The sequence below is a fragment of the Cervus elaphus genome, chromosome 5, assembly GCF_910594005.1.
Source record: "Cervus elaphus chromosome 5, mCerEla1.1, whole genome shotgun sequence".
NCBI classification, from domain to species: Eukaryota; Metazoa; Chordata; class Mammalia; order Artiodactyla; family Cervidae; genus Cervus; species Cervus elaphus.
Window position 1 is genome coordinate 113,399,649 of NC_057819.1, and position 13,542 is coordinate 113,413,190.

Genomic DNA, 13,542 nt, shown 5'->3' on the forward strand with positions numbered 1-13,542 from the left:
TAGAGACATACCTGAGGCTGGGGGCTATTAGCCGCCATGATTATATGTCTAGAAAATCCCAAAGAATCACCTGAATATTATTGTTAACAGTGCAGTTGGCTGGCTTAGAACATTAATAGATTTCTTATGCAGATAGCAATATTTCTTTATAAAATCTAATGGGAAAAATGTATTCACAGTTCTCAACAATAAATATAAAAAATATGTGAACGAATCTGTCAAGTAATATACTTACCAGGTATTGGAGGAATATATTAACATTGCCTAAAGGCAAAAAAATGATATTTGAATAAACATCAGAAAAAAAATGTACAACCAAAGCTGGGTTTGTGAATAGAGACATAGATGTTATACAAATGCATTCAATAAGAATGTATCTCCATTTGGGTGGAGAGGGAGGTGGGAGGGGGGATCGGAATGGGGAATACATGTAAATCCATGGCTGATTCATCTCAGTGTATGACAAAAACCACTACAATATTGTAAAGTAATTAGCCTCCAACTAATAAAAATAAATGGGGAAAAAAATTAAACAAAACAAAACAAAACAAAAAGAATGTATCTCCATTTGTAAAAATTGGTTTTGAATGGGATTGGCAAAGACTAATGATGGGCAACTCACTTTTGATCACATTCTTTTGTGTTATTAAAATTTTTAAAAAAAAATGTGTTTATGTATAAGTGACATAAAATCTGTAGAAAAGAATAAATGTATTTTAGATAAAATTCACAGTTCTCTCTACAGGGTCAGTTCCATAAGTTTTCTCAGATTATGATTAAGCTTCTACTTACTATACACTAAAAGATGAAAACTGCATTTCAGTCAGTCTTTTCAGCTCTCAGATTAACTATTGTGAGTTACACATTGCTTTTGGGGACTGTTTGAGTTCCCTAGGAAGCAGACACAGAGACGAAAATTACCAAACAGGATATTTATCGAGAAGTGTATTTGGGATGAGTACTGCTAGGAGGAAAGGGAAGGGAAGTGAGCTGAAGTGGACAGTTGGAGAAATCAACTGCGATAGAGTTTCAGTGGACATCTAAGCATGGCACTGGAACGGTCCCTTTTTACTGTTGGACATAAAATCACAGTCACCAGCAAAACCTAGGAACTGTTACCAGGTCTGTTTCATTCATTTATATTACTTGCCTGGCACTGAAGGTAGCCCCACTATAAGTCAGAATAAACTGAATACTCTGAATAGTAATAATAATAATAAACCAAATCTACTGAAGCTCTGCCTACCAGAATAAAGCAGAACTCCACTGTATGTGTCGGGGCTTCCATGGTGGCTCAGAAGATTAAGAATCTGCCCGCAGTGCAGGAGACCTGAGTTTGATCCCTGGGGCAGAAAGATCCTCTGGAGAACAGAATGGCAACCCACTCCAGTATTCTTACCTGCAGAATTCCGTGGACAGAGCAGCTTGCTGGGCTACAATCCACGGAGTCGCATAGAGTTGGACACGGCTGAGTGACTAACATTTTCACTGTGTATGTGGATGAAGGACTCATTGCATGTGACCCGAAGTAGAAAATGCATGGACTTTACTAACCTGTCTATGTGATACTTTTATAGGTGAAAAAACCCTGAAAGCTGGTGTCGTTAAAAATTGTGATTTGCGTTCAATCTTTCCAAATCTTTCTTCCTGTTATTATATTCATAGATGCTCTATCATTTCAGTTTCACCCCTTTTCCCCATAAACTAGAAAATGATCAATATACCTATTTCCTTAACATTACTAGGCAGTGTTCAATGTCATTTGACCACTCTTGAAGGTTGATTATTTATGGTGTTTGGCAGGTGCAGGCAAAATTGAATTACTTTGGATCAATATGTAAAACCTTCAAAAAAAGAAAGAGAGTAACAATCAGATTCAATTTTCAGTACCAGTAGGAAGACGTTTATTTAGGTTCATGGAAATAACAAGACATAACAAAATCTTTACCAAAGGGCACAGCAAAAAATATCTTCATTGGATTTCCATATCAGAGAGATAAAAATCAAGTGGTCTCACTAGTGATGGAGACAAATTCCTTAAGCATGAAAAACCGATGTCCTGAAGAAGTAGGGAAGAGTGTTGGGAGATTGTAACTTTTGGGTAGATTCTGAGTGATTTCATTTAGAAGAGAGGGAGTTTGGAGAGAAGTTAGATTGAGGGCTCAGTGTGTCTGGTGTTTGCTTATGAAATTCAATGGACCGGTTCTCTTGAACCCTCCCCATTTTAAAAAGAAGCTCTGCAACTGTGGGGAGGGAGGAAATGAGGAAGCAGTGTGTTCAAAGCAGAGATTCAGCAGCAAGAGGAGGGACAGCACACGGGGCGGGGGCAAGTGGAGATGACACAGGTGGGCCGATAGCAAGTGGTGTGGCAGGAGACCCGGCCACACACTGGGCGCAGGCAGCAGCTCGGGCGGCAGCAGCTGGAGATGCGGGAGCAGGTGGGCTGGCAGCACACAGACTGGCAACAGCGGGGCCTGCAGCAGCTGGAGATGCAGCAGGTAGGCCTGCAGCAGCTGGAACCACAGCTGGACCCACAGCAGGAGGGGCGGCAGCAGCTAGAGATGCAGCAGGTGGGGCGAGAGCAGGTGGGCTGGCAGCAGACAGGCTGGCAGCACTGGGGCCTGCAGCAGCTGGAGATGCAGCAGGTGGGGCGAGGGCAGGTGGGCTGGCAGCACACAGGCTGGCAGCACTGGGGCCTGCAGCAGCTAGAGATGTAGCAGGTGGGGCGAGGGCAGGTGGGCTGGCAGCAGAGCGGCCGGCAGCAGCTGGACACACCACAGCTGGGGCGGCAGCAGGTGGTCTGGCAGCAGCTGGGCTGGCAGCAGGTCTCCTGGCAGAGACTTCGGCCACAGCTCTGGTCAGAGCAGACAGAGCCACAACAGGAGCTGACCATGGTGTCAGAGGGTAGAGGTCTGGGTGAGTTTCTAGGAATGTGAGCTTCTTGAGTCTGACAGTCTTCTCGGCCCCCAGCCCCCTTTATACCCTGCTGAAGAGCTGCTATCATTACATCATTATTTCCTTGTTATTGTTTACCCTGTTAGGAAAATTGATCATTTAATTACATAATTGTGTGTTTCTCATTCAGTATTAGAAAATGGAGGAAATAATACCTTTCCTTTTCCTGATAAGCGCCTGTGTGTCCAATTGAAAACCCTGTCCCAGTTCTTCCCTTGTGGATGTCACCTTTGCTCCTGGTGGGTTCCAATGTCTTACAAAGCATTAGTCATATGACCTAACACTTATTTTTTGAATGTGATATTCTCTCCTATCACTGCTCTCTGATCTTCAGAGAGAAAATTTTCTTATATGGCTCATGTGTATTTTGTTGTCAAGGTGAGGGGAACAAGTGCTGGTGAGGTTAAACACTGGAAATGAGTTTTAAAACAAGATGTTTGGCGGGAAGTGATGTCCCACAAATAATATGGATGAATGTGATCCTATGTTGGCCTCTTGGATGGTCAGGAAGATAGACCACGAGGAAGTTACAAATTCTGTGTCTGATTTCACTCCAGTGTCTCAAGCACTTAGCTGTACTCACGGCTTTGAAATAGAAGAAACACATTTTTGCTCTATGCCTCCCAGGCTAGGCAATACGAATGGTATATTTTGATTTATCTTTTAGTTTCAGAATAGTACATAGGATATTTCATTAGAAAAGCATTTGTTATATATAAAAATGTTTGAAATTAATAAGGGTTCAACTGAGCGAAGGCATTCTGTTGGGTAGTAAGAGAACTTGACATATAACTCCTCATCTTCCTGTAGATGCTTGAATGAGACACATGCCTAAGAAATAGTTTGGTAATAATTAAAAGAAGGGCTTCCCCGATAGCTCAGCTGGGAAAGAATCCACCTGCCATGTGGGAGACCTGGGTTTGATCTCTGGGTTGGGAAGGTCCCTTGGAGAAGGGAACGGACCCCCATTCCAGTATTCTGACCTGGAGAATTCCATGGACTGTATAGCCCGTTGGCTTGCAAAACCTGGACATGAATGAGCAACTTTCTTTTTTTTTTTCCATTTATTTTTATTAGTTGAAGACTAATTACCTTACAATATTATAGTGGTTTTTGCCATACATTGACATGAATCAGCCATGGATTTACATGTGTTCCCCTTCCCGATCCCCCCTTCCGCCTCCCTCTCCATCCCATCCCTCTGGGTCTTCCCAGTGCACCAGCCCTGAGCACTTGTCTCATGCATCCAAGCTGGACTGGTGATGGCAGTTATTTTTAAGTCTAACTATATATATCCCCTCTCTCTGATCTGCCTTCCCACCCCAATCCCATCTCACCCCTCTAGGTTGTCTTAGAGCACTGGACTGAGCTTCCTATGCTATTTTTAAATGAAGAACTAAAATCAACATATATAATATGTGGATAAGTTTCATGCATCTTCAGTAAAAGGCAAAGAATAATGACATATGTCATTTCTAGAGTATTTACTAGCACTATGCTAAATTTACCAGGCATTGTGCTGAGTTGACTGAGCATTGTGGTGAATATCTTGTATTTGTATTGAATCTTTAGTGCAGCATATAATATAGTGTGTATTCTTACTACTTCTTTAAGCAATAGGCCAAGAAGCATAGAAACATTAAGAGGGAAAAAAATTCTGTAAGATTAAACAGAAGTTAAGCTGTTTTAGGACAGCTGAGGAAGAGGCGGAAAATAAAGCTGCAAGCCTTTGCTAAAGCCGTTTCATCTTCCTGGAATGTTTCCTCTTTGTCATTATCTCTGCATACTCCTCTTCCTCTGTCAAAACCCCAGTGCTTCCTCGAAATGATTAACTACCCTGTTCAAATATAATTTGTCCCTGCTTTGTGCTCCGAATTTTGCACTCTCTGCAATGTAGACACCCTGAGGGCATGAACTATAAAATTTAATTTTGTTACTGGGACAGAGGACATTAGTGACAAATGTTTGTCGAGTGAATGAAGGCTTTTGATGACTTAAGGTTATGTCATGTTCCTTTAAAGAATATGTATGTTTGACTAGTAGAGAAAAGTGGGAGAAACATTCCAAACAAGGATCATGGTTACACTTGAGGAAAACCACATTTGTTTATGTGAAAAGTAACATGTCACTTGATAAAACACACTTGTGGAAGTTCAAATTTGATTCATAGAATGGAACTTACTTATAGGATACCATGGATACATGTGGTATAGTAACACAGAAACAGATATGATAGAGAGAAGGTGAACACAAGTGTTGACACTGGTTCTCTGCACTTCCAGATATCACAATTTAGATCTCTTTTGTGAGAATTAACCACCATCACTGGTTTAATATCAATCAGCTAAAAATATTTGCTGAACATCTATTGTCTTTGAATTTCACCCAAAGTTGATATTGAGACAAAAACGTGAGTGCAAGTAGTTCACTTTGCAGAGCGATTTTGGGAAGTACAGATGAAGAAGTGGAAACGAAGGCAGGAAAGAAAGAAAAACCTAAACATCTAAGTTAATAATGTGGTTACCACTGTGGGTAACTGGGGAATGAATCTGAGGACATCCTGAGGCTGGGGCTCTTAGTCGCCATGATTGTATGTCAGGAAATCCTGCAGAATCACCTGAATATTATTGTTAACAGTGTATTTGGCTGACATAGATAACTGGTGGATTTCCTATGCACTTAGAAAGATTTCTTCATAAAATGTAATGGGAAAAATGAATTCACAGATCTGATAAATAAATATAAAAAATATGTAAACAAATCTGTGAAATAATATACTTATCTGGTATATATATATATACCTATTGGAGGAATGTATTCACATTTCAAGAAGGTTAAAAAATAATATTTGAATAAACATCAGAACAAAAAAATGTACAGCTAAAGCTGGGTTAATGAATAGAGACATAAATGTCATACAAATGCATTCAGTAAGAATGATTCTCTGTGAAAATAGGTTTTGAATGGGATTGGCAAAGACTAATAACAGGAAACTCACTTCTGAACACATTCTTTTGTGTTATTTAAAATTTTAACTAAAGAAGATATTGGTGTATAAGTGACATAAAATCCTTAGAAAAGAATAAACATACTTTAGATAAAATTCACAGTTCTCTATACAGATTCAATTCCATAAGTTTACCACGTTTGTGTTTAAGCTCCTACTTATTATACACTAAAAGATGAAAACTACATTTCAGTCAGTCTTTCCAGCTCTCAGATTAACTGTTGTGAATTACATATTGCTTTTGGGGACTGTTTGAGATGAAAATTAGCAAACAGGATGTTTATTGAGAAGTGTTCTTGGATTAGCACTTCTAGAAGGAAAGGGAAGAAAAGTGAGCAGAAGTGGACAGTTGGAGAAATCAAGCTGGGATAGAGTTTCAGTGGACATCTAAGCATGGCACTGGAAACCTCCTTTTTACTGTTGGACATAAAATCACAGTCACCAGCAAAACCTAGGAACTGTTACCAGGTCTGTTTCATTGCTTTATATCACCTGCCTGGCACTGAAGGTAGCCCCACTATAAGGCAGAATAAACTGAATATTCTGAAGAATAATAACAAACCAAATCTACTGAAGCTCTGGCTACAAGAAGAAAGCAGAACTCCAGTGAATATGTAGGGGCTTCCATGGGGGCTCAGAAGATAAAGAATCTGCCTGCAGTGCAGGAGACGTGGGTTTGGTCCTTGGGGCAGAAAATCCCCGGAGAACAGAATGACAACCCACTCCAGTATTCTTGCCGGCAGAATTTCGTGGACAGAGGAACATGGTAGGCTACAATCTATGGGGTCACAAAGAGTTGGATATGGTTGAGTGACTAACATTTTCACTGTGTATGTGGATGGAGGACTCATTGCATGTGACCCTAAGTAGAAAATGCATCAGTTCAGTTCAGTCGCTCAGTCGTGTCTGACTCTTTGCGACCCCATGAATCGCAGCACGCCAGGCCTCCCTGTCCATCACCAACTCCCTGAGTTTACTCAGACTCATGTCCATTGAGTCAGTGATGCCATCTAGCTATCTCATCCTCTGTCATCCCCTTCTCCTCCTGCCCCCAATCCCAGACTCCAGCATCAGGGTCTTTTCCAATGAATCAACTCTTCACAAGAGGTGGCCAAAGTACTGGAGTTTCAGCTTCAGCATCAGTCCTTCCAATGAACACCCAGGACTGATCTCCTTTAGGATGGACTGGTTGGATCTCCTTGCAGTCCAAGGGACTCTCAAGAGTGTTCTTCAGCACCATTTTTCAAAAGAATCAATTTTTCAGCGCTCAGCTTTCTTCACAGTCCAACTCTCACATCCATACATGACCACTGGAAAAACCATAGCCTTGACCAGATGGACCTTTGTTGGCAAAGTAATGTCTCTGCTTTTTAATATGCTATCCAGGTTGGTCATAACTTTCCTTCCAAGGAGTAAGCGTCTTTTAATTTCGTGGCTGCAATCACCATCTGCAGTGATTTTGGAGCCCCAAAAAATAAAGTCTGACACTGTTTCCACTGTTTCCCCATCTATTTGCAATGAAGTGATGGGACCAGATGCCATGATCTTAGTTTTCTGAATGTTGAGCTTTAAGCCAACTTTTTCACTCTCTTTCACTTTCATCAAGAGCCTTTTTAGTTCCTCTTCACTCTCTGCCATAAGGGTGGTGTCATCTGCATATCTGAGGTTATTGATATTCCTTCTGGCAATCTTGATTCCAGCTTGTGCCTCATCCAGCCCAGCATTTCTCTTGATGTACTCTGCATATAAGTTAAATAAGCAGGGTGACAATATACAGCCTTGACGTACTCCTTTTCCTATTTGGAACCAGTCTGTTGTTCCATGTCCAGTTCTAACTGTTGCTTCCTGACCTGCATATAGGTTTCTCAAGAGGCAGGTAAGGTGGTCTGGTATTCCCATCTCTTTCAGAATTTTCCAGAGTTTATTGTGATCCACACAGTAGAAGGTTTTCAAGTAGTCAATAAAGCAGAAATAGATGTTTTTCTGGAACTCTCTTGCTTTTTTGATGATCCAGTGGATATTGGCAATTTGATCTCTGGTTCTTCTGCCTTTCCTAAAACCAGCTTGAACATCTGGAAGTTCACAGTTCATGTATTGCTGAAGCCTGGCTTGGAGAATTTTGAGCACTACTTTACTAGCGTGTGAGATGAGTGCAATTGTGCCGTAGTTTGAGCATTCTTTGGGATTGCCTTTCTTAGGGGTTGGAATGAAAACAGACCTTTTCCAGTCCTGTGGCCACTGCTGAGTTTTCCAAATTTGCTGGCATATTGAATGCAGCGCTTTCACAGCATCATCTTTCAGAATTTGAAATAGCTCAACTGGAATTCCATCACCTCCACTAGCTTTGTTCGTTGTGATGCTTTCTAAGGCCCACTTGACTTCACATTCCAGGATGTCTGGCTCTAGGTGAGTGATCACACCATTGTGATTTTCTGGGTCGTGAAGATCCTTTTTGTACAGTTCTTGTGTGTATTCTTGCCACCTCTTCTTAATATCTTCTGCTTCTGTTAGGTCCATACCATTTCTGTCCTTTATCGAACCCATCTTTGGGTGAAATGTTCCCTTGGTATTTCTAATTTTCTTGAAGAGATCTCTGGTCTTTCCCATTTTGTTGTTTTCCTCTATTTCTTTGCATTGATAGCTGAGGAAGGCTTTCTTATCTCTCCTTGCTATTCTTTGGAACTCCGCATTCAAATGGGAATATCTTTCCTTTTCTCCTTTGCTTTTCGGTTCTCTTCAATTCACAGCTATTTGTAAGGCCTCCTTAGACGACCATTTTGCCTTTTTGCATTTCTTTTCCATGGGATGGTCTTGATCCCTGTATCCTGTACAATGTCACGAACCTCCATCCATAGTTCACCAGGCTCTCTGTCTATCAGATCTAGTCCCTTAAATCTATTTCTCACTTCCACTGTATAGTCATAAGGGATTTGATTTATGTCATACCTGAATGGTCTAGTGATTATCCTTACTTTCTTCAGTTTAACTCTAAATTTGGCAATAAGGAGTTCATGATCTGAGCCACAGTCAGCTCCCAGTCTTGTTTTGGCTGACTGTATAGAACTTCTCCATCTTTGGCTGCAAAGAATATAATCAATCTGATTTTGGTGTTGACCATCTGATGTCCATGTGTAGAGTCTGCTGTTGCGTTGTTGGAAGAGAGTGTTTGCTATGACCAGTGCATTCTCTTGGCAAGACTTTACTAAACTATGTGATGATTTTATAGGTGAAAAAAACCCTGAAAGCTGGTGTTGTTAAAAATTATGATTTGTGTTAAATCTTTCCAAATCTTTTCTCCTGTTATTATATTCATAGATGCCCTATCATTTCAGTTTCACCCTTTTCCCCCATAAAGACTAGAAAATGACTAATTTATCTGTTTTCTAGACATGACTAGGCAGTGATCAATGTCTTCTATCTCTCTTGAAGGTCGATTAATGTGTGCTGTTTGGCAGGTGCATGTAAAATTGAATTACTTTGGATCAATATGTAAATCCTTTAAAAAAAGAAAGAGAGTAACAATCAGATTCAATTTTCAGTGCCAGTAGGAAGACGTTTATTTAGGTTCATGGAAATAACGAGACATAACAAAATCTTTACCAAAGAGTACAGCCAAAGAAATCTTCATTGGATTTCCATATCAGAGAGATAAAAATCAAGTGGTCTCACTAGTGATGGAGACAAATTCCTTAAGCATGAAAAACCGATGTCCTGAAGAAGTAGGGAAGAGTGTTGGGAGATTGTAATTTTTGGGTAGATTCTGAGTGATTTCATTTAGAAGAGAGGGAGTTTGGAGAGAAGTTAGATTGAGGGCTCAGTGTGTCTGGTGTTTGCTTATGAAATTCAATGGACCGGTTCTCTTGAACCCTCCCCATTTTAAAAAGAAGCTCTGCAACTGTGGGGAGGGAGGGAATGAGGAAGCAGTGTGTTCAAAGCAGAGATTCAGCAGCAAGAGGAGGGATAGCACACAGGGCGGGGGCAGGTGGAGATGACACAGGTGGGCCGATAGCAAGTGGTGTGGCAGGAGACCCGGCCACACACTGGGCGCAGGTAGCAGCTCGGGCGGCAGCAGCTGGAGATGCGGGAACAGGTGGGCTGGCAGCACACAGACTGGCAACAGCGGGGCCTGCAGCAGCTGGAGATGCAGCAGGTAGGCCTGCAGCAGCTGGAACCACAGCTGGACCCACAGCAGGAGGGGCGGTAGCAGCTAGAGATGCAGCAGGTGGGGCGAGGGCAGGTGGGCTGGCAGCAGACAGGCTGGCAGCACTGGGGCCTGCAGCAGCTGGAGATGCAGCAAGTAGGCCTGCAGCAGCTGGAACCACAGCTGGAAACACAGCAGGAGGGGCGGCAGCAGCTAGAGATGTAGCAGGTGGGACGAGGGCAGGTGGGCTGGCAGCAGACCGGCCGGCAGCAGCTGGACACACCACAGCTGGGGCGGCAGCAGGTGGTCCTGCAGCAGGTGGTCTGGCAGCAGCTGGGCTGGCAGCAGGTCTCCAGGCAGAGACTTCGGCCACAGCTCTGGTCAGAGCAGACAGAGCCACAACAGGAGCTGACCATGGTGTCAGAGGGTAGAGGTCTGGGTGAGTTTCTAGGAATGTGAGCTTCTTGAATCTGAGAGTCTTCTCAGCCCACAGTCCCCTTTATACCCTGCTGAAGGGCTGCTATCATTACATCATTACTTCCTTGTTATTGTTTACCCTGTTAGGAAAATTGATCATTTAATTACATAATTGTGTGTTTATCGTTCAGTATTTGAAAGTGGAGAAAATTCTTTTCCTTTTCCTGGTATGCTCCTGTGCGTCCAATTGAAAGTCCTGTCTCCATTCTTCCATAGTGGGAGTCACTGTCGCTCCTGGTGGGTTCAATGTGTTACAAAGCATTAGGCATATGACTCTAACTCTTTTTTTTTAGAATGTGATATTCTCTCCTCTCACTGCTCTCTGAACTACAGAGAGAAAAATTTCTTATACGGCTCATGTATATTTTCTTGTCAAGGGTGAGGGTAACAAGTGGTGGTCAGGTGAACACTGGAAACAAATTAGAAAGAAAGATGTTTGAAGGGGTGATGTCCCACAAATAATATGGATTATTGATATCCTATGTGGGCATTTTGGATGGTCAGGAAGATAAGTAGACCACAAGGAACTTTCAAATTCTGTGCTTGATTTAACTCCACTGTCTCAAGCACTTAGCAATACTCACAACCTTTAAATAGAAGAAATGTATTTTTGCTGTATGTCTCCCAGGCTAGGCAACAAGAATGGGATATTTTGATTAATCTTTTAGTTGTCAAACTTGTACACAGGATATTTCATTACAAAAGCATTCATTAATTACAAACATGTTTGAAGTTATTAAGCCCTCAATAATATGGATCCAAGACATTCTGTTGGGTAGCAAGGAAACTTGACAGATAACTCCTCATTCTTTTCCTGTAGATACTTGAATGAGACACATGCATAGGAAACAGTTTGGCAAAAGCTAAAAGAAGGGCTTCCCTGATAGCTCAGCTGGAAAAGAATCCGCCTGCAATGTGGAAGACCTGGGTTCGATCTCGGTTGGGAAGATTCCCTGGAGAAGGAAACGGCTACCCATTCCAGTATTCTGACCTGGAGAATTCCATGGACTGTATAGTCTATGGGGTCACAAAGAGCTGGACTCGACTGAGCGACTTTCATTTTCAAAAGAATGACAGTTATTTTTTTAAGTCTTAATTTTTAAATGGAGAATAATTCCTTTTCAAGGTTGTGTAGGTTTCTGCAGTACAACAATGTGATTGAGCCATAATTATATATATGTCCCCACCTTCTGATCTGCCCTCTCACCCCAATTCCATCCCACCCCTCTAGGTTGTCATAGAGCACCAGACTGAGCTTCCTATGTTATTTTTAACTGAAGAACTGAAATCAACATATACAGTATGTGGACAAGCTCCATACGTCTTCAATAAAAGTGAGGGATAATGATATTTATCATTCGTAGAGTATTTACTGTGCATTATGCTAAATTTACTAGGCACTGTGCTGAGTTCACTAAGCATTGTGCTGAATATCTTATATTTGTTTTGAATCTTTAATACAGCATATAACATAGTTTGTATTCTTACTAGTTCTTTAAGCAATAGGGAAAGAAGCATAGAAAGGTTAAGAGGAAAAAGAAAGAAGACTTGTGTAAGATTAAACATAAGTTAAGCTCTTTTGGGACAGCTGAGGAAGACGTGAAAAAATGAAGCTTGCATGCCTTGCTGAAGCTGTTTCATCTTCCTGGAATGTTTCGTCTTTGTCGTTATCCCTGCAAACTCCTATTGCTCTGTCAATGGGAAACCCCAGGTTTTCCATGAATGCTTCCCCACAGTGATTAACTCCCCTGTACCAATACAATCTGTCCCTGCGTTGTGCTCTGAATTTTGCACTCTCTGCTATACCACAGTTCCTTTCTGTCATTCCACTACTGTGATGCAGACACCATGAAGGTGTGAACTATACAGTTTAATTTTGTTACTGAGACAGAGCACATTAGTGACAAATGTTTGTTAAGTGAATGAAGACTCTTGGATGACTTATGGGTATGTAATGGTCCTTTAAAAAATATGTCAGTTTTGCCTGGTGGAGAAAAGTGGGAGAAACATTCCACACAAAAGGATCATGGTTACGCTTGAGGAAAACCACATTTGTTTATGTGGCAAGCAACATGTCACCTGATATAACACATTTGTGGAAGTTCAAATTTGATGCATAGAATAGAGTTTACTTATAGGATGCCATGGACACATTTACATTATAAACATAGAAATAGATATGATAGAAAAGAGGTGAACAGAAGTGTGAGACTGGTTCTCTTCATTTCTGGACATCCCAAGTTAGCTCTCTTTTGTGAGAAGTAACCACCATCACTGGTTTAATGTTAATCAGCTAAAAATATTGGCTGAACATCCATTCTCTTTGTTTGAATTGCACCCAAAGTAGATATTGAGACAAAGATGTGAGTGCAAATAGTTCACTTTGGAGGGGGCGGTATTCTGGGAAGTACACATGAGGAAGTTGGAAAACAAGGCAGCAATGAAAGAAAAACCCTAAAGTCTGAGTTAATTATGCAGTTACTACCTGAGTATCTGAGGAATGAATATGGGGACATACTTGAGGCTGGGCGATATTAGCCACCATGATTGTATGTCTAGAAAATCCACAGAATCAACTGAATATTATTGTTAACTGTGAAGTTGGCTGGCTTAGAAAACTGATGGATTTCCTATGCACTTAGCAATATTTCTTCATAAAATGTAATGGGAAACATGTATTCACAGTCCTTAACAAGAAATAGAAAAAATACATAAACAAATCTGTCAAATAATATACTTACCTGATATTGGAGGAATGTATTAACATTGCCTGAAAGCCAAAAATTATTATTTGAATAAACATCAGGACAAAATAATGCTCAACAAAAGCTGGTTTAGTGAATAAACACATAAATATCACACAAATGCACTCAGTAAGAATGTATCTCTGTAAAAATAGGTTTTGAATGGGACTGGCAAAGACTATTGATAGGAAGCTCACTTTTGACCACATTCTTTTGTG

At 41.1% G+C, this 13,542-nt stretch overlaps 2 protein-coding genes across 2 annotated transcripts; both read right to left on the minus strand.

Moving 5' to 3' along the window:
- Positions 1–1,956: 1,956 nt before the first annotated feature.
- On the minus strand, positions 1,957–2,938 carry LOC122695050 (keratin-associated protein 4-7-like). The gene has a single exon (XM_043904527.1). The coding sequence runs from the start codon at positions 2,891–2,893 to the stop codon at positions 2,291–2,293; it is 603 nt and encodes a 200-aa protein (XP_043760462.1). The 5' UTR covers positions 2,894–2,938; the 3' UTR covers positions 1,957–2,290.
- Positions 2,939–9,489: 6,551 nt separating this feature from the next.
- On the minus strand, positions 9,490–10,562 carry LOC122695048 (keratin-associated protein 4-7-like). Its single transcript, XM_043904526.1, has one exon. It carries the CDS (start codon positions 10,517–10,519, stop codon positions 9,905–9,907), a length of 615 nt encoding a protein of 204 aa, XP_043760461.1. The 5' UTR covers positions 10,520–10,562; the 3' UTR covers positions 9,490–9,904.
- Between the last annotated feature and the right edge of the window lie 2,980 nt (positions 10,563–13,542).

Excerpts from the sequence above, each read along its gene's own strand:
- LOC122695050 (XM_043904527.1), bottom strand. The coding sequence starts at position 2,893 with ATGGTCAGCTCCTGTTGTGGCTCTGTCTGCTCTGACCAGAGCTGTGGC.
- LOC122695048 (XM_043904526.1), bottom strand. The coding sequence starts at position 10,519 with ATGGTCAGCTCCTGTTGTGGCTCTGTCTGCTCTGACCAGAGCTGTGGC.